Raw genomic sequence first — 20211 nt, 5'->3', positions numbered from 1 at the left:
ACCATCCTGAAAGTATCTACAAACAAGAAAAATATTTTGTAACGAAAACCTAAGTCTTTAGAATGTTACTAACAGTACACCCACACAATTTTACCCAGGTTTGGTAGTTTTTTTTTTTTTTTTGTTTTTTTTAAATAAAAACAAAAACAAACAAAAAAAAAACTTTTGATTTGTGCAGAAAACTACATTAACCACCCTGGCGTTCTGATTAAATCGCCAGGGTGGCTGCGGGAGGGTTTTTTTTAAATAAAAAAAAAACTATTTCGTTGGCTGCATGAAAGCCCACTAGAGGGCGCTCCGGAGGCGTTCTTCCGATCGCCTCCGGCGGCCAGAAGTAACACGGAAGGCCGCAATAAGTGGCCTTCCGTGTTTCGCTTACCTCGTCGCCAAGGCGACGAGCGGAGTGACGTCATGGACGTCAGCCGCCTCCGATCCAGCCCTTAGCGCTGGCCGGAACTGTTTGTTCCGGCTACGCTGGGCTCGGGCGGCTGGGGGGACCCTCTTTCGCCGCTGCACGCGGCGGATCGCCGCGCTGCAGCGGCGATCAGGCAGCACACGCGGCTGGCAAAGTGCCGGCTGCGTGTGCTGCTTTTTATTTCATTAAAATCGGCCAGGCAGGGCCTGAGCGGCAGCCTCTGGCGGTGTTGGACGAGCTGAGCTCGTCCAGACCGCTCAGCTGGTTAATACATCTGAACAGAGGGATATGGATGCCGACAATTTTATTTTAAACAATCCTGCTGATACTCTACCTCTAGTACTTTTAGCTACAGACCCTGAACAAACATACGCAGATCAGATTTTTCTGAATGGATTAGCCACATGATTGTTTCAGCTGTGTGATCTAGATAAATCAATAGAGATAGGAGGGCTGGCACTGCCGTTCACTGCAGGATCTCTGCAGACCTTGATCCTGCAGCGAACAAGCACCAGCAGCGGAAACAGACGTTTGCTGGGATCCTCCGACCTGACACCCACCTAGCGCTCATAGCTACACCTGATTCATGCAACTGTAAACTTTTATTAATGGATTAAAAGCACTTAAACAGCAGTGCCAACCCTCCTCTCTCTATTGCATTGACGTGTGTGTTCTGGGTTTGCGCATGATCCTGCAAGTTCCCCAGCAGCACTGCAGCGAGCTGTACACTTTACAGGTCGGTCCAGTCCCCTACACCAGCCACACTATTCCTCTGCGCGTATCATGTGATCTACATAATCCCGAAGCCAAATGGATCAGCAGGAAAGCCAGGCAACCGGTATTGGTTATAAGAAAAATATGGCAGCCTCCATATCACTCTCAGTACAGGTATCCTTTACATTACTAATTTCCCTTGCAGTATCGTGACTGTGGACCATGATATAAAGTGAACTTTTTTTTTATTCTTGCCATGCGTTAAATGCAGATGTAACAATATGTTCAATTTAAGGATACCTTAGTCCTAAACATATCCTCAAATTGACACCCTGGGCCATATGCAATTCCCCCTTTTCTCCTAGGTGATAATTCTTCATCTTTCCTTTAAAATAACTTTTCAGCATTTTGCAAATGAAAAAAGTACCAAAAAGTAGTAGCTAAAGTACTGTCAAAATTATTTTTAGTATTTTCTTGCTTGCCAGGGGTATCAAATGCATTATATTGACTATGTGTGAAATTATTAACTTGGAGGAAACTCAGGAGAAAAAGTGAATTGCATTGAATTGCATATGGATGTGTGGGTGTGGTGTGGGTGGTGTGTGGTGTGGGTGGTGTGTGGTGGTGTGTGGTGTGTGTGTGGTGTGGGTGGTGTGTGGGTGGTGTGTGGTGTGGGTGGTGTGTGGTGGTGTGTGGTGGTGTGTGGTGTGTGTGTGGTGTGGGTGGTGTGTGTGTGGTGTGGGTGGTGTGGGTGTGGTGTGGGTGGTGTGGGTGTGGTGTGGGTGTGGTGTGGGTGGTGTGTGTGTGGTGTGGGTGGTGTGTGTGTGGTGTGGGTGGTGTGTGTGTGTGTGTGTGTGTGTGTGGTGTGGGTGGTGTGGGTGGTGTGGGTGGTGTGTGTGGTGTGTGTGTGTGGTGTGGGTGGTGTGTGTGTGGTGTGTGTGTGGTGTGTGGGTGGTGTGTGTGTGGTGTGGGTGGTGTGTGTGTGGTGTGGGTGGTGTGGGTGTGGTGTGGGTGGTGTGTGTGTGTGGTGTGGGTGGTGTGTGTGTGGTGTGGGTGGTGTGTGTGTGGTGTGTGGGTGGTGTGTGGGTGGTGTGTGGGTGGTGTGTGTGTGGTGTGTGGGTGGTGTGTGGGTGGTGTGTGGGTGGTGTGTGGGTGGTGTGTGGGTGTGGAGTGGCTGGTGTGTGGGTGGTGTGGCTGGTGTGTGGGTGGTGTGGCTGGTGTGTGGGTGGTGTGTGGGTGGTGTGGGGGTGGTGTGTGGGTGGTGTGTGGGTGGTGTGTGGGTGGTGTGTGGGTGGTGTGTGTGTGGTGTGGGTGGTGTGTGTGTGGTGTGGCTGGTGTGTGTGTGGTGTGGCTGGTGTGTGTGTGTGTGGTGTGGCTGGTGTGTGTGTGTGTGTGGTGTGGGTGTGTGGTGTGGCTGGTGTGTGTGTGTGTGGTGTGGCTGGTGTGTGTGTGTGTGTGTGGTGTGGCTGGTGTGTGTGTGGTGTGGCTGGTGTGTGGGTGGTGTGGCTGGTGTGTGGCTGGTGTGTGGGTGGTGTGTGTGGGTGGTGTGTGTGTGTGTGGTGTGTGTGGTGTGGGTGGTGTGTGTGTGGTGTGGGTGGTGTGTGTGTGTGGTGTGTGTGGTGTGTGTGTGGTGTGGGTGGTGTGTGTGTGTGGTGTGTGTGGTGTGTGTGGTGTGGGTGGTGTGTGTGTGTGGTGTGGGTGGTGTGGGTGGTGTGTGTGTGGTGTGGGTGTGGTGGTGTGGGTGGTGTGTGGGTGGTGTGTGGGTGGTGTGTGTGTGGTGTGGGTGTGGTGGTGTGGGTGGTGGTGTGGGTGGTGTGTGGGTGGTGTGTGGGTGGTGTGTGGGTGGTGTGTGGGTGGTGTGTGTGTGTGGTGTGGCTGGTGTGTGTGTGGTGTGGCTGGTGTGTGTGTGGTGTGGCTGGTGTGTGTGTGGTGTGGCTGGTGTGTGGGTGGTGTGTGTGTGGTGTGGGTGGTGTGTGTGTGGTGTGGGTGGTGTGTGTGTGGTGTGGGTGGTGTGTGTGTGGTGTGGGTGGTGTGTGTGTGGTGTGGGTGGTGTGTGGGGTGTGTGTGTGGTGTGTGGGTGGTGTGTGGGTGGTGTGTGGGTGGTGTGTGGGTGGTGTGTGGGTGGTGTGTGGGTGGTGTGTGGGTGGTGTGTGGGTGGTGTGTGGGTGGTGTGTGGGTGGTGTGTGGGTGGTGTGTGGGTGGTGTGTGGGTGGTGTGTGGGTGGTGTGTGTGGTGTGGGTGTGTGGTGTGGGTGTGTGGTGTGGCTGGTGTGTGGGTGGTGTGGCTGGTGTGTGGGTGGTGTGTGTGTGGTGTGTGTGTGGTGTGGGGTGGTGTGTGGGTGGTGTGTGGGTGGTGTGTGTGTGGTGTGTGTGTGTGGTGTGGGTGGTGTGTGGGTGGTGTGTGGGTGGTGTGTGGGTGGTGTGTGGGTGGTGTGTGTGGTGTGTGTGTGGTGTGGCTGGTGTGTGTGTGTGGTGTGGCTGGTGTGTGTGTGTGGTGTGGCTGGTGTGTGGCTGGTGTGTGGGTGGTGTGTGGGTGGTGTGTGGGTGGTGTGTGGGTGGTGTGTGTGTGGTGTGTGGCTGGTGTGTGTGTGGTGTGTGGCTGGTGTGTGGCTGGTGTGTGGCTGGTGTGTGGCTGGTGTGTGGGTGGTGTGTGGGTGGTGTGGCTGGTGTGTGGGTGGTGTGGCTGGTGTGTGGCTGGTGTGGCTGGTGTGTGGCTGGTGTGTGGCTGGTGTGTGGCTGGTGTGGCTGGTGTGTGGCTGGTGTGTGGGTGGTGTGGCTGGTGTGTGGGTGGTGTGGCTGGTGTGTGGGTGGTGTGGCTGGTGTGGCTGGTGTGTGGCTGGTGTGGCTGGTGTGTGGCTGGTGTGGCTGGTGTGTGGGTGGTGTGGCTGGTGTGTGGGTGGTGTGGTTGGTGTGTGGCTGGTGTGGCTGGTGTGTGGGTGGTGTGGCTGGTGTGTGGGTGGTGTGGCTGGTGTGTGGGTGGTGTGGCTGGTGTGTGGGTGGTGTGGCTGGTGTGTGGGTGGTGTGGCTGGTGTGTGGGTGGTGTGGCTGGTGTGTGGGTGGTGTGGCTGGTGTGTGGGTGGTGTGGCTGGTGTGTGGGTGGTGTGGCTGGTGTGTGGGTGGTGTGGCTGGTGTGTGTGTGTGGTGTGTGTGTGGTGTGGCAGGTGTGTGTGTGTGGTGTGTGTGTGGTGTGTGTGTGGTGTGTGTGTGGTGTGTGGGTGGTGTGTGTGGTGTGTGGGTGGTGTGTGTGGTGTGTGGGTGGTGTGGGTGGTGTGTGGGTGGTGTGGGTGGTGTGTGTGGGTGGTGTGGGTGGGTGGTGTGGGTGGTGTGTGGGTGGTGTGGGTGGTGTGTGGTGTGGGTGGTGTGTGGGTGGTGTGGGTGGTGTGTGGCTGGTGTGTGTGTGGTGTGGCTGGTGTGTGTGTGTGTGGTGTGGCTGGTGTGTGTGTGTGTGGTGTGGCTGGTGTGTGTGTGTGGTGTGGCTGGTGTGTGTGTGTGTGGTGTGGCTGGTGTGTGTGTGTGTGTGGTGTGGCTGGTGTGTGTGTGTGTGTGGTGTGGCTGGTGTGTGTGTGTGTGGTGTGGCTGGTGTGTGTGTGTGTGGTGTGGCTGGTGTGTGTGTGTGTGGTGTGGCTGGTGTGTGTGTGTGTGGTGTGGCTGGTGTGTGTGTGTGTGGTGTGGCTGGTGTGTGTGTGGTGTGGCTGGTGTGTGTGTGTGTGGTGTGGCTGGTGTGTGTGTGTGTGGTGTGGCTGGTGTGTGTGTGTGTGGTGTGGCTGGTGTGTGTGTGTGTGGTGTGGCTGGTGTGTGTGTGTGTGGTGTGGCTGGTGTGTGTGTGTGTGGTGTGGCTGGTGTGTGTGTGTGTGGTGTGGCTGGTGTGTGTGTGTGTGGTGTGGCTGGTGTGTGTGTGTGTGGTGTGGCTGGTGTGTGTGGGTGGTGTGGGTGGTGTGTGGGTGGTGTGGGTGGTGTGTGGGTGGTGTGTGTGTGGTGTGTGGGTGGTGTGTGGGTGGTGTGTGGGTGGGTGGTGTGTGGGTGGGTGGTGTGTGGGTGGGTGGTGTGTGGGTGGTGTGTGGCTGGTGTGTGGGTGGTGTGTGGCTGGTGTGTGGCTGGTGTGTGGGTGGTGTTGTGCTGTGTGGTGTGGCTGGTGTGTGTGTGGTGTGGCTGTGTGCTGGTGTGTGGTGTGGTGGTGTGTGTGTGGTTGTGTGGTGGTGTGTGTGTGTGTGTGGTTGTGGTGGTGTGTGTGGTGTGTGGGTGGTGTGGGTGGTGTGTGTGGGTGGTGTGTGGGTGGTGTGTGTGTGGGTGGTGTGTGCTGGTGTGTGGTGGTGGGTGGTGGTGTGTGTTGTGTGTGGTGTGTGTGGTGGTGTGTGTGTGGTGTGGGCTGGTGTGTGTGTGTGGTGTGGGTGGGTGTGTGTGTGGTGTGGCTGGTGTGTGTGTGGTGTGGCTGGTGTGTGTGTGGTGTGGGTGGCTGTGTGTGGTGTGGTGTGGTGGCTGTGTGGTGTGGTGTGTGTGCTGGTGTGTGTGTGTGTGTGGCTGTGTGGTGTGTGTGTGGTGTGTGTGGTTGTGTGGTGGTGTGTGTGTGGTGTGGGTGTGTGTGTGTGGTGTGGGTGGTGTGTGTGTGGTGTGGGTGGTGTGTGTGTGGTGTGTGGGTGGTGTGGTGTGTGGTGTGGGTGGTGTGTGTGTGTGGTGTGTGGTGTGGGTGGTGTGTGTGTGTGTGTGGTGTGGGTTGGCTGTGTGTGTGTGGTGTGGGTGGTGTGTGTGTGGTGTGCTGGCTGTGTTGTGTGTGTGTGTGGTGTGTGTGGGTGGTGTGGGTGGTGTGTGTGTGTGGTGTGGGTGGTGTGTGTGTGGGGTGGTGTGTGTGTGTGTGTGGGTGTGTGTGTGTGGGGTGGGTGTGTGTGTGGTGTGGGTGGTGTGTGTGTGGTGTGGGTGGTGTGTGTGTGGTGTGGGTGGTGTGTGTGTGGTGTGGGTGGGTGTGTGTGTGGTGTGGGTGTGGGTGGTGTGTGTGTGGTGTGGGTGTGTGTGGTGTGTGTGGTGTGGTGTGGTGTGGTGGTGGGTGGTGTGTGGTGGTGTGGTGTGTGTGTGTGGTGTGGGTGGTGTGTGTGTGTGGTGTGGGTGGTGTGTGTGTGTGGTGTGGGTGTGTGTGTGGGGTGTGGTGTGTGTGGGGTGTGGTGTGTTGTGGTGGTGGTGTGGGGGGTGGTGTGGGGTGGGTGTGGTGGTTGTGTGTGTGGTGTGGCTGGTGTGTGTGTGTGTGGTGGTGGTGGTGTGTGTGTGGTGTGGCTGGTGTGTGGTGTGGTGTGGCTGGTGTGTGTGTGGTGTGGCTGGTGTGTGTGTGGTGGGGCTGGTGTGTGGTGTGTGTGTGGTGTGTGTGTGTGGTGTGGCTGGTGTGTGTGTGTGGTGTGGCTGGTGTGTGTGTGTGGTGTGGTGGTGTGTGTGTGTGGTGTGGCTGGTGTGTGTGTGGTGGTGGAGGTGTGTGTGTGTGGTGTGGCTGGTGTGTGTGTGTGGTGTGGCTGGTGATGTGTGTGGTGTGGCTGGTGTGTGTGTGGTGTGGCTGGTGTGTGTGGTGGTGTGGCTGGTGTGTGGGTGGTTGTGCTGGTGTGTGGCTGGTGTGTGGCTGGTGTGTGGGTGGTGTGGCTGGTGTGTGGGTGGTGTGGCTGGTGTGTGGGTGGTGTGGCTGGTGTGTGGTGGTGTGGCTGGTGTGTGGGTGGTGTGGCTGGTGTGTGGGTGGTGTGGTGGTGTGTGGGTGGTGTGGTGGTGTGTGGGTGGTGTGGGCTGGTGTGTGGGTGGTGTGGCTGGTGGTGGGTGGTGTGTGGGTGGTCGTGTGTGGTGTGGGTGGTGTGTGGGTGGTGTGGGTGTGGTGTGGGTGGGGTGTGGGGTGTGTGTGGTGTGGGTGGGATGTGTGCTGGTGTGTGTGTGGTGTGGCTGGTGTGTGTGTGGTGTGGCTGGTGTGTGTGTGGTGTGGCTGGTGTGTGTGTGGTGTGGCTGGTGTGTGTGTGGTGTGGCTGGTGTGTGTGTGTGGTGTGGCTGGTGTGTGTGTGTGTGTGTGTGGTGTGGCTGGTGTGTGTGTGGTGTGGCTGGTGTGTGTGTGGTGTGGCTGGTGTGTGTGTGGTGTGGCTGGTGTGTGTGTGGTGTGGCTGGTGTGTGTGTGTGTGTGTGTGTGGTGTGGCTGGTGTGTGTGTGTGTGGTGTGGCTGGTGTGTGTGTGTGTGTGGTGTGGCTGGTGTGTGTGTGTGTGTGGTGTGGCTGGTGTGTGTGTGTGTGGTGTGGCTGGTGTGTGTGTGTGTGTGGTGTGGCTGGTGTGTGTGTGTGTGGTGTGGCTGGTGTGTGTGTGTGTGGTGTGGCTGGTGTGTGTGTGTGTGTGTGGTGTGGCTGGTGTGTGTGGTGTGGCTGGTGTGTGTGTGGTGTGGCTGGTGTGTGTGGTGTGGCTGGTGTGTGTGTGGTGTGGCTGGTGTGTGGGTGGTGTGGCTGGTGTGTGGGTGGTGTGGCTGGTGTGTGGGTGGTGTGTGTGTGGTGTGGGTGGTGTGTGTGTGGTGTGGGTGGTGTGTGTGTGGTGTGGGTGGTGTGTGTGTGGTGTGGGTGGTGTGTGTGTGTGGTGTGTGTGGGTGGTGTGGGTGGTGTGGGTGGTGTGTGGGTGGTGTGTGGGTGGTGTGTGTGTGGGTGGTGTGTGTGTGTGGTGTGTGTGTGGTGTGTGGGTGGTGTGTGTGTGGGTGGTGTGTGTGTGTGGTGTGTGTGTGGTGTGTGGGTGGTGTGTGGGTGGTGTGTGGGTGGTGTGTGGGTGGCTGGTGTGTGGGTGGCTGGTGTGTGGGTGGTGTGTGGGTGGCTGGTGTGTGGGTGGTGTGTGGCTGGTGTGTGGGTGGTGTGTGGCTGGTGTGTGGGTGGTGTGGCTGGTGTGTGGGTGGTGTGGCTGGTGTGTGGGTGGTGTGGCTGGTGTGTGGGTGGTGTGGCTGGTGTGTGGGTGGTGTGGCTGGTGTGTGGGTGGTGTGGCTGGTGTGTGGGTGGTGTGGCTGGTGTGTGGGTGGTGTGGCTGGTGTGTGGGTGGTGTGGCTGGTGTGTGGGTGGTGTGGCTGGTGTGTGGGTGGTGTGGCTGGTGTGTGGGTGGTGTGGCTGGTGTGTGGGTGGTGTGTGGGTGGTGTGGCTGGTGTGTGGGTGGTGTGTGGGTGGTGTGTGGGTGGTGTGGGTGGTGTGTGGGTGGTGTGGGTGGGTGGTGTGGGTGGGTGGTGTGGGTGGGTGGTGTGTGGGTGGTGTGGGTGGTGTGGGTGGTGTGTGGGTGGTGTGGGTGGTGTGTGTGGTGTGTGTGTGGTGTGGGTGGTGTGTGTGTGGTGTGTGTGTGGTGTGTGTGTGGTGTGTGTGTGGTGTGTGTGTGGTGTGGCTGGTGTGTGTGTGGTGTGGGTGGTGTGTGTGTGGTGTGTGTGTGGTGTGTGTGTGGTGTGTGTGTGGTGTGTGTGTGGTGTGTGTGTGGTGTGGCTGGTGTGTGTGTGGTGTGGCTGGTGTGTGGGTGGTGTGGCTGGTGTGTGGGTGGTGTGGCTGGTGTGTGGCTGGTGTGTGGGTGGTGTGGCTGGTGTGTGGGTGGTGTGGCTGGTGTGTGGGTGGTGTGGCTGGTGTGTGGGTGGTGTGGCTGGTGTGTGTGTGGTGTGTGTGTGGTGTGGCTGGTGTGTGTGTGGTGTGGCTGGTGTGTGTGGTGTGGCTGGTGTGTGGGTGGTGTGGCTGGTGTGTGGCTGGTGTGTGGGTGGTGTGGCTGGTGTGTGGGTGGTGTGGGTGGTGTGTGGGTGGTGTGTGGGTGGTGTGTGTGTGTGGTGTGAGTGGTGTGTGTGTGGTGTGAGTGGTGTGTGTGTGGTGTGAGTGGTGTGTGTGTGGTGTGGGTGGTGTGTTGTGTGTGTGGTGTGAGTTGTGTGTGTGTGGTGTGGGTTGTGTGTGTGTGGTGTGGGTGGTGTGTGTGTGGTGTGGGTGGTGTGTGTGTGGTGTGGGTGGTGTGTGTGTGGTGTGGGTGGTGTGTGTGTGGTGTGTGGGTGGTGTGTGTGTGGTGTGTGGGTGGTGTGTGTGTGTGGTGTGTGTGTGTGGTGTGTGTGTGTGGTGTGTGTGTGTGGTGTGTGTGTGTGTGGTGTGTGTGTGTGGTGTGTGTGTGTGGTGTGTGTGGTGTGGGTGGTGTGTGTGTGTGGTGTGGGTGGTGTGTGTGTGGTGTGGGTGGTGTGTGTGTGGTGTGTGTGGTGTGTGTGTGGTGTGGGTGGTGTGTGGGTGGTGTGTGTGTGTGGTGTGGGTGGTGTGTGTGTGGTGTGTGGGTGGTGTGTGGGTGGTGTGTGTGTGGTGTGTGGGTGGTGTGTGGGTGGTGTGGGTGGTGTGGGTGTGGGTGGTGTGTGTGTGTGGTGTGTGTGTGTGGTGTGTGTGGTTGGTGTGTGTGGTTGGTGTGTGTGGTGTGGGTGTGTGTGGTGTGGGTGTGTGTGGTGTGGGTGTGTGTGGTGTGGGTGTGTGTGGTGTCGGTGTGTGTGGTGTGGGTGTGTGTGGTGTGGGTGTGTGTGGTGTGGGTGGTGTGGGTGTGTGTGGTGTGGGTGGGTGTGTGTGGTGTGGGTGGGTGTGTGTGGTGTGTGTGGGTGTGGTGTGTGTGGGTGTGTGTGGTGTGTGTGGTGTGGGTGTGTGTGGTGTGGGTGTGTGTGGTGTGGGTGTGTGTGGTGTGGGTGTGTGTGGTGTGGGTGTGTGTGGTGTGGGTGTGTGTGGTGTGGGTGTGTGTGGTGTGGGTGTGTGTGTGTGTGGTGTGTGTGTGTGTGGTGTGGGTGTGTGTGGTGTGGGTGTGTGTTGTGCATAGGCTTACCACACCTCCCGTGCCCCAGCCTCTGCCTCCGTTTGCCCGTTATCCTCCCCATACTATGGGTCCTGGATGAAGCCCTCTGAACCGGACATATTACGCTGCACATGCACAGTATGTCCGCTTGGGCGCCTTGTGACCGCGCTCGCTGGGGACCCCAAGTGCTTTACACGTGCACTCCTAAGACAAAACATACCCGGCGGACATACTGCGCATGAGCAGTGTAGCATGTCCGGGTCAGAGGGCGCCGACCAGGACCTTTGGAACGGGGAGCACAACGGACAAATGGGAGGCAAACGTTGGGCCACGGGAGGTGCGGTAAACCTATGCACAACTCCTCCTTACACACAGGGGGTCAATTTAAGGATATGTTTAGGATTAAGATATCCTTTAAGTAAGGTCATTGCAGTTGATTAGAGAGCATAATGCCAGTCAAACATATCAGATATATTAGAGAATCCCTGTGTGAGTGGGGAGCACATAGCACTGTGTTCAGCAGTACAATGCTTGTAGTTAAGTTGAGGTTTGACAGATTTTTGGTGAAAGTGGATTGAGTGATTGTGCTATATCGCTACATGTGTGTACGCACCTTTAGCCTGCGCCTCCCTGTCAGATTATCACACAGGACGACACTCGCATATAGATGGGACCTGAAACAGGTGATCAGTGGGGGCTGCAGCAGGTGGTGTAATGAATGGTGTTAGAATGACACAACCCCACTTACAATATCATGTATAGTGCTCTACATACAGTACAGACCAAATGTTTGGACACACCTCATTCAAAGAGTTTTCTTTATTTTCATGACTATGAACATTGTAGATTCACACTGAAGGCATCCAAACTATGAATTGACAAACACATGTGGAAGTACAGTACATAACCAAAAAATGTGAAACTGAAAATATGTCATATTCTAGGTTCTTCAAAGTAGCCACCTTTTGCTTTGATTACTGCTTTGCACACTCTTGGCATTCTCTTGATGAGTTTCAAGAGGTAGTCACCGGAAATGGTCTTCCAACAATCTTGAAGGAGTTCCCAGAGATGCTTAGCACTTGTTGGCCCCTTTGCCTTCACTCTGCAGTCCAGCTCACACCAAACCATCTCGATTGGGTTCAGGTCTGGTGACTGGAGGCCAGGTCATCTGGCACAGCACCCCATCACTCTCCTTCCTGGTCAAATAGCCCTTACACAGCCTGGAGGAGTGTTTGGGGTCATTGTGCTGTTAAAAAATAAAATGAAGGTCCATCTAAACACAAACCGGATGGAATAGCATGCCGCTGCAAGATGCTGTGGCAGCCATGCTGGTTCAGTATGCCTTCAATTTTGAATAAATCCCCAACAGTGTCACCAGCAAAGCACCTCCACACCATCACACCTCCTCCTCCATGCTTCACGGTGGGAACCAGGCACACCTTTTCTGCGTCGCATAAAGACAGTGGTTGGAACCAAAAATCTCAAGTTTGGACTCAGACCAAAGCACAGATTTCCACTGGTCTAATGTCCATTCCTTGTGTTCTTTAGCCCAAACAAGTCTCGTCTGCTTGTTGCCTGTCATTAGCAGTGGTTTCCTAGCAGATATTCTACCTTGAAGGCCTGATTCACACAGTCTATTCTTAAAAGTTGTTCTAGAGATGTGTCTGCTGCTAGAACTGTGTGCAGCTTTGACCTGGTCTCTAATCTGAGCTGCTGTTAACCTGCGATTTCTGAGGCTGGTGACTCGGATAAACTTATCCTCCGTAGCTGAGGTGACTCTTGGTCTTCCTTTCCTGGGGCGGTCCGCATGTGAGCCAGTTTCTTTGTAGCATTTGATGGTTTGCATTGCACTGCACTTGGGGACACTTCCAAAGTTTTCCCAATTTTTCAGACTGACTGACCTTCATTTCTTAAAGTAATGATGGCCACTCGTTTTTCTTTACTTACTGCTTTTTTCTTGTCATAAATACAAATTCTAACAGTCTATTCAGTAGGACTATCAGCTGTGTATCCACCCGACTTCTCCACAACACAACTTATGGTCCCAACCCCATTTCTAAGGCAAGAAATCCCACTTATTAAACCTGACAGGGCACACCTATGAAGTGAAAACCATTTTAGGTGACTACCTCTTGAAGCTCATCAAGAGAATGCCAAGAGTGTGCAAAGCAGTAATCAAAGCAAAAGGCTACTTTGAAGAACCTAGAATATGACATTTTCAGTTTCACACTTTTTGGTTACGTACTATACTCCACATGTGTTAATTCATACTTTGGATGACTCCATTGTTAATCTACAATGTTCAGAGTCATGAAAATAAAGAAAACTCTTTGAATGAGGTGTGTACAAACGTTTGGTCTGTACTGTATATTGGTGTTTTTTCGTAGTCAAGGGGATCATTGGCTACACAAATAAGCTCTTGTTAAGCCCAGAGATCATAATAAGCAGCATCCAGACAATATGGAATGGTATTATAATGTATACGTGACCATCTTACCAAACTCGTCTTCTATTGCCATGATTATCTCAACTTGGTCCAAACTATCCAGGCCCAGGTCTTTCATGAAGTGGGAATTAACATTGAGCTGAAAAAGGCACAAGTGACAATCAGTACCTGCTGAGCAACACACCACTGCCTATGTGACAGTACAGGATTACTCTGAACCACAAATGACAAACAATCCAACAGATATATATAAAACAGGCTGTATATCCAGGTGTCTGGCAGTTATACACAGACACATAGGGGCTCATTTACTATGGCATCTCTGTGAGATGAGGGAGCACAAGCGACAGTGGCCAGGATAACCTAAACCGGCTGAGTACATGCATCTGCCATCACTATTCATTAATCTTGAGTCACCAGTTTGCAAGCATCTCTGATCCTTTGTGTCCCTGCTCTCTATCTATCTATCTATCTATCTATCTATCTATCTATCTATCTATCTATCTATCTATCTATCTATCTATCTATCTATCTATCTATCTATCTATCTAGTTGTATTTGCTGAGCACCAGGCAAGCATATTGGGGAAGCACTAAACTACCAGGAGCGCGTACGGGTCTATCCTCAAGGCACACCAACAGAACATGTTTTGCAGTTAGTGTCTCAGCAGAGCCGATTAGCTACTGTACCTCTGGATTTCCACAAAACCTGCACCGTTGGTGGGTCTTGAGGACAGGGTTGGTGAACACTGCCCTAGACCACCAGATAAGTGTATGCGGGACCACTAGACCAGCAGAGAAACATATGAGGACCACTAGATCACAAGGAGAATTTATGGGGGACCAGTAGAGTACTAGGCAAGCATAAGACCACCAGGTAAACTTATGTGGGACCACTAGATCACAAGGGAAATGTGTGGAGGACCACTAGACTGCCAGGAAACCATATAGAGGACCGCTACACCACCAGGGAACTGTATGGAGGACCACTAGGCTACCAGGGAGATCTGTATAATGGGGGGGGGGGGGGGGGGAAATAGAATTACAGGTCAAATGGGAAAATGTAATAGGGACACCATAATAATGTGGATGCAGTGAAAAGTAAGGGCAGCATAGTGGTTTGCACTCTCTGGGACTGCAGTGCTGGGTCCCTGGTTCAAATCCTAGCCAGGGCACTACGTGCACAAAGTTTGTATGTTTCCTCCAGGCACTACGGTTTCCTCACACACCCCAAACACATACAGATAAGTTAATTGGCCTCGCCCTACATTGCCCCTAGGCTACAATACATACACTACACGATACATACATATGACTGTGGTAGGGGTTAGATTGTGAGCCCCTCTGAGGGCCAGTTAGGTGATAAGACAATATACTCTACAGCGCTGCAGAAGATGTCAGCGCTATAAAACTACTAAAATAGTAATAATATAAAGTACAATAAAATATACTGTTTAAAGCAGTGTTTTCCAACCCTGTCCTCAAGGCCCACCAACAATGCATGTTTTGTAGAAATCCAGAGCGCTAGTTAATCAGCTCTGCTGAGGACACTTATTACCTCATCTGTGTATGTTCGTGGTTTTCTGCAAAACATGTACTGTTGGTGGGCCTTGAGGACAGGGTTGGGGAACTCTGGTTTAAAGGATACCTTAAGCTCTTAATTATGTAATTTAGGCCGTATGTGGCGAGGTGTGCATAGACTTGCATAGACTCTTGTGGCCCGGCGTCTGTCCCCGTTCATCTAAAAAAGTACAAAGCAGTGGTCGAGGGGGTCGATGCAGCCGCAGTATATCCGCGGAAGTGCGGGCACACACTCGTGGGAAGACTGAGCTGGCGTGCATGCCCTCTGACCCAGACATACTGCACACAAAGAATCCAAAAAGGTCTGCACACAATGAGCCAAGTTCCAGATTTTATTCAAATATCGTGACACAAATCCACTCCATACACGAGTCGTTTCGGGGGCCCCGTGGGGTCCCCTTTGTCAAGGCAACAAGATACAGAATGGTACCATTCTGTATCAGTCTACCCACGAGTGTGCACCCGCACTTCCGGACATACTGCGGCTGCGCCAGACCTTTTGGATTCTTTTTGTACTGCACACCGGTCCAGCACCTCCACAGTGGTGTGCAATTCTTTATCGATTTGTGGAATACTGCACACATACGCGCAGTATGCCCACTTGGGCACCTATGACCGCGCGCCCTGGCTATATCTTCCCGCAGGAGGGCGCGCATACTCCCGCGGACATACTGCGGCTGAGCCAACCCCTGCTTTGGACCAGGGTCTTTTTTCGTTTTTTGGGTTTTTTTAGAAGAACAGATGACAGGCCATGGGAGGTGTGGTAAGCCTATGCGCACCTCCACACACGACATCAATTACATATGGTGACCCAGAACTCATTGGAGTGTGTAAGGGACTACAATGGTCCTAAAAGCCCCCTTACTAAGATGTTAAGAAAAACAAAAGTTTGCTTTCCTAAAACAAAGAATTTGCGATAATTCAGGTTGGAGTGAGCTTGAGATTTCTCCCAGAGCAACACTGCTTGCATATATTCAGCAGTGTTGCTCTGGGAGAAATCTCAAGCTCACTCCAACCTGAATTATCGCAAATTCTTTCTGTTTTAGGAAAGCAAACTTGTTTTTCTTAACATCTTAGTAAGGGGGCTTTTAGGACCATTGTAGTCCCTTACACACTCCAATGAGTTCTGGGTCACCATGAGCTTGCTGGTTAGTCTGTGCCTCTCGGATTCACAAGCCCTACTCCATAGAGCCAAATTAATCCATGCCATGCACTGATGAGGATCAAACAATCCGAAACAGTCTGTATGCATGTTGGATTATTATGGCTCTGTACAAATTAACAAGCTGACACATCATTGCATTCCAGCGGTTCTGGAGGTGTGTTTAGCTGCTAAGGGTACAATGGTTAATTTGCATATATTCAGCAGTGTCGCTCTGGGAGAAATCTCAAGCTCACTCCAACCTGAATTATCGCAAATTCTTTCTGTTTTAGAAAAGCAAACTTTTGTTTTTCAATTACATATCTAAGGGCTAAGGTATCCTTTAACGGATGCCCACTTTTAAGACACCACGCTCTACAAAATAAAACTAACTAACCTCCCATTCCAAACTTTATTATAATACTTTCAATATTTGCTCATTTCAAGGTAAAAAGTACACATTGTAGCCAAAACCCACATTTTAGAAAAAAAATAAAATATCACCATAAATTTAGACTTTTCCAAGATGATCCAGTGCAGCTCTTTTAGAAAGGTTTACTTTACTGGATCTTTAAATAGCATACATAAAAGGCTGTATAGTGGCATGCTATTTAAAGATCCAATAAAATAAACTTTTGTAAAAGAGCGGCACCGGATCATTTTGGAAAAGTTGGATGGTGAACCCAGGAGGCACACGGGTGGATCCGTAGCACGCTCATCCCCTGCATCACTTGAGTGCTGTCCTCTATACCTCTTGGCGATCATAAATTTAGATAACATTTTAAGTTTTGTGATAAATAGGAGAAACAAACAAATACAATGTGTGGGTTTTATCTACAGTAGAAAATGTGTATAGTACCTCAGCGCAAAAAGGGGTGTGGAACTTGCCCCGGGCTATGCAAGCCCACTCGAGATGTAAGCAGATGACAGTACAGTACCTTAATAGAGGTTACATCTAGCTGCCCAAATACTTGCTGTAATCCCGATCTCTGTATTTCAAGTAATCCCGATATCACAGCGGCGGGGGATAAGAGCTAGCTCGCTCTACCACTTCCTGTTTCCGGTCCGTCAAGCCCTACTGCCAGTAGGGTGCGTGCTGCACTGCAATGTAGTTCCGTGCGCCAATAAAATCACACCGGACAGCCTAAAAAAGAGATAGGCAACATATAGTGCAGAGAGTAGCGAAATGAGTGGCCACCGCTTAGGAATCACTTACTAGAAGCAGAGCTTGTTTATTGCACGTAATAAAACACGTAGACTCCTCTCCCGACTCGAGTTTCGGCTGTATGCCTTCCTCAGGGGGTGGAGCTACGTGGACAAAGTAGGTGTATATATGACACAGCAAAGTAACTCCCCGTAATCCAGTTAACCCTCGGCGGGGAGAAAACCGAGTGCTGAACAACATCGAATACAAATTTATGCATATTATACATTTCTCACAGAGCAATTTCTAAGCAGCAGTGCAATTTATCCAATAAAGATCACAATGCACTTTCTTGTAAAGGCACAACATAATGGAACATTGTCACTAGTAAAAATTGATAAGCTGCAGCAAATGCAATTCTATGCAATTTATACATTTCTCACCAAACAATTTCTCTACAACAGTGCAGTTTCCAATAAAGATCACAATACGCTTTCTTATAGGAGCACAACATGATAAAACGTTGTCACTAGTAAAAATTGATAAAAATAATAAAAATCTGCAAAATTGATAAGCATCAGCAAATAAACAAAAACATATAAAAATTATAAAAATATACAACGTAGACACTTCTTGAGATAGGAGGCAAATATATTCTGCTAGTGACCAATAGCCCCTCAATGTTAGCAGTCTGGGGAGAAGATTTTGCAAAGTAGTTCACTCGTCCTTGATAAAGCCGTTAAAGGACAATAATTGGCTCCAATCAAATGTAGTAAAATAAAAATACTTGGAAGGGAAAAACCCTAAAACTTTATCATTAATACATTAAATTTAAAAGCAACTTAGTTTTTAATAAGCACCAGCAAAAAGATAAGCACCAGCAAATAAAATGAAAACAATTTTTCATTCAATTCTCCAGAAATGAAGTGCAAATTTAATCAATTGATGGCCATTATTCCTTTGATATCAACATTGCAAAGAGATATCATCGGATATGGTTTATTCATCCCTAATAAAGCAGTTTAAATCGATGTTGGCATTTAGGCCCTGTGGTGACAATGTCTGTAATTGAAATATCCATCTGGTTTCTATTTGGGACAGTGTCTTTATAACTGAACCCCCTCGCCAGTGGGGTTTTATAGTGTCAATACCAATGCATCTCACACCAGTGGGGTCGCTCAGATGGAATTTACGGAAATGATCAGGTACGCTATGCGCTTTTTTGTCAGGTTTGGTGATATTATATATATGTTCTGAGCAACGTTTCTTCATTTTCCTTCCCGTTCGTCCCACATACTGCAGGCCACAAGGGCACTGCAGTAGGTAGACAACATTCAGTGTGTTACACGTGATAAATTGTTCGATATTGAAGGTTCTACCATTTGATGTGGATATGAAAGAAGTGACCCTTCTTTTGTCACCAAACTCACAAATTCTACAAACATTAGGCTTCTTACAAGGGTAGAAGCCCTTCAGTGATGGAAACATTGGTGGTCTCTCAGTCTTAATGCAGTTTTTCACTAATTTTGTGCCCAAATTCCGTGGTCTTCTATAGACTATTCTCGGTTTTTCCGGTAACATTGGTCCAATCACAGGGTCCTCTTTCACAATTGCCCAGTTGTCCTTCAGAATTTTCCCCACCTTTCTATGATCCCTTGAATACGTGGTAATGAATGCGCAATCCACTTCCCCGTTTTGTTTTTGTTCTCTGACCTTCTTCTGCATCCTCACTTCCCTTCCTTCCTTGAATACTTTCATTCTTTCACCGTGGATGAGGTCCCTATCGTACCCCTTTTCCAAAAAACGTTCTTCCAAAATACCCGATTGCGTCCAGTAGTCAACGTCCTTTGAACAATTTCTCCGCACTCTGCAGAATTGGCCTCTTGGCACATTACGTAACCACGGCTCATGGTGACAACTATTCGAATCTATATAAGAGTTCCTGTCACTTTCTTTGAAGAAACATTTAGTTAGTAATTCGCCATTTTCAATAAAGATATTCAAATCTAGAAAGTTGACAGATGTCTTACTGTACTCCACGGTGAATTGCAGGTTCCACTCATTTTCATTTATGAAGGATATGAATGACAGAAGTGATTTTTCGTCTCCTTTCCACACAAACAAGCAATCATCAATAAAACGTCTCCAAAAACATAAAGGTATCTGAAAAAAACTGGTGAGGAAAGATTCTTCCCATGCAGCCATGTAGAGGTTGGCGATGCTGGGTGCATGCTTAGCTCCCATGGCCACACCCCTCTGTTGCACATAATAACTGATCGAACCAAAAGTAATTGCAACTGGTGGAAAAATTAAAAAGTTCACATAAATATTCTAATTGTGTATTGGGTAGATCTTTTATTGCAAGGAGGGAGGATTTGATAACTTCACTAGCTCTTGGGATAGGGATTGATGTGTATAGGGATTTAACGTCCGCTGTACAGATGTAACAATCGTCCCAGGTCCAACCTTCAGCACTGGTGAGTGTCTGTAGGCTGAGTAATACATCCAGAGTGTCCTTTAGAAAGGATGGAGTCTGTTGGACTAATGGTTGTAGGAAGTGTTCAATGTATTCCCCCACCCGGGAGGTGATGGAATGAATGCCTGAAACTATCGGTCTCCCGGGTGGGGCCACTGGGTCTTTGTGTACCTTTGGAAGAACATAAATCACTGGTTTTCTAGGATGCACAATGTTCAGGTAATCATATTCAGATTTGTTTAAAATCCCACTTTCAAGGCCTTTGTTTAACAGGCCTTCCAGTCTATCTTTAAATTCTTTTGTAGGGTCATAATTGAGCTTCAAATATGTATCTGTGTCCTCTAACTGGCTATAGATCTCTTTTAAATATAAGTCAGCTTCCCAGGCAACAATTCCGCCTCCTTTATCTGCAGGTTTTAACACCCACGAGCTCTCCTTTTCCATTTGTTTTAATACTTTGCGTTCTGCTATACTGAAATTAGACTGGGCTTGATGGGTGGGCTTCGTTTTGACTTCTTGTAGTTGCTCACACATCGATTTTTTGAAGACTTCAATATATCTATTGTTAGGCAAATTTGGGTTGAAAGTGGAAGTTTTTTTCAAGTTTGTGTGATGGTAAATGTCACTTTGTAAACTTTCGTTTTTTAGAGAGGCTGTATTCTGTATAAAGTTTTTCTTAATGTTCAATTTCCTAACGAATTTATGAATATCGATATAGGTGTTAAATTTGTCCAGACCTGTATCGGGGATGAACTTGAGACCTTTGTCTAAAATGCCTTTTGCTGGTGCAGACAGTTCAGTGGTGCCTATTTCATAAATCCCCTGATTTGGCCTGATTACTTCGCTCTCTTTTGGCCTGGCGTGTAATCTTCTTCCTCCTCGCTTTCCTCTTCTTCTCTGTGTCTTTTTTTGTCTATCCATACCTGTTCCCCATATTGGTCGGTCTCCCTCTCGATTGGTCGCGGGTCCCGGGTTGGGGGCGTTTCTATTTTCTCGTCCTGTCGATAATGGGGTTTTGGTTTGTAAAGGCGGGGATTGGGGTTTTGGAAGCCCATGTGGGGTTTCCTCCGAGGTGGTCTTTGTGGTCTCCATTCCCGAAAACCCGAGGGTGATTGGTGGTTTAATGTCTCATATCGATTGTAAAGGGGCACTGGTTTTGCCTCATATCGATTATAGACGGGTGCTGGTTTTGGGTATCTGGGATATCTGGGGTCCCTTCCTTTTGGTGTTTCTTGATAAATGGGATTGGGGGGGGTCGGTGCGGTTTGGGGAGTTGGGCCGGTGGTGCTGGTTTGACCGGTACCTTTGGCTGGGTTTTCTTTTTTTGCCATTTGTACATGTTATTGTTCTTACAGTCAAATTTATCTCTCTGATACTTTTTTTGTTTCCTATTTTTAACAATGATCTCATTCTGAATTACAGCATGTTTGCAATTTTTTGATAAAGCCACATACTCGTCCATTTCTTTAAATGGTACCAGTTGGTCTTTAATGGTATCTATATTGCTGCTAATACCCTTCAGTTTTGCCGAGCGTCTCGAGA

The 20211-nt window shown here is 50.4% G+C and overlaps 1 protein-coding gene across 1 annotated transcript in view; it reads right to left on the bottom strand.

Annotated features, from left to right (window-relative positions):
• NDUFAB1 (NADH:ubiquinone oxidoreductase subunit AB1) overlaps window positions 1–20211 on the bottom strand; it is a 59407-nt gene that overhangs the window by 22364 nt on the left and 16832 nt on the right. Inside the window, exon 3 of the mRNA XM_068246731.1 lies at window positions 12380–12467. Coding sequence (XP_068102832.1) covers window positions 12380–12467 — 88 coding nt within the window. The remainder of the gene's footprint in view (window positions 1–12379; window positions 12468–20211) is intronic.

The sequence above is a fragment of the Hyperolius riggenbachi genome, chromosome 7 (assembly GCF_040937935.1).
Source record: "Hyperolius riggenbachi isolate aHypRig1 chromosome 7, aHypRig1.pri, whole genome shotgun sequence".
Lineage (NCBI taxonomy): Eukaryota > Metazoa > Chordata > Amphibia > Anura > Hyperoliidae > Hyperolius > Hyperolius riggenbachi.
The sequence above is the reverse complement of the archived record's forward strand: the minus strand, read 5'-3'. Positions and strand labels throughout refer to the sequence as shown.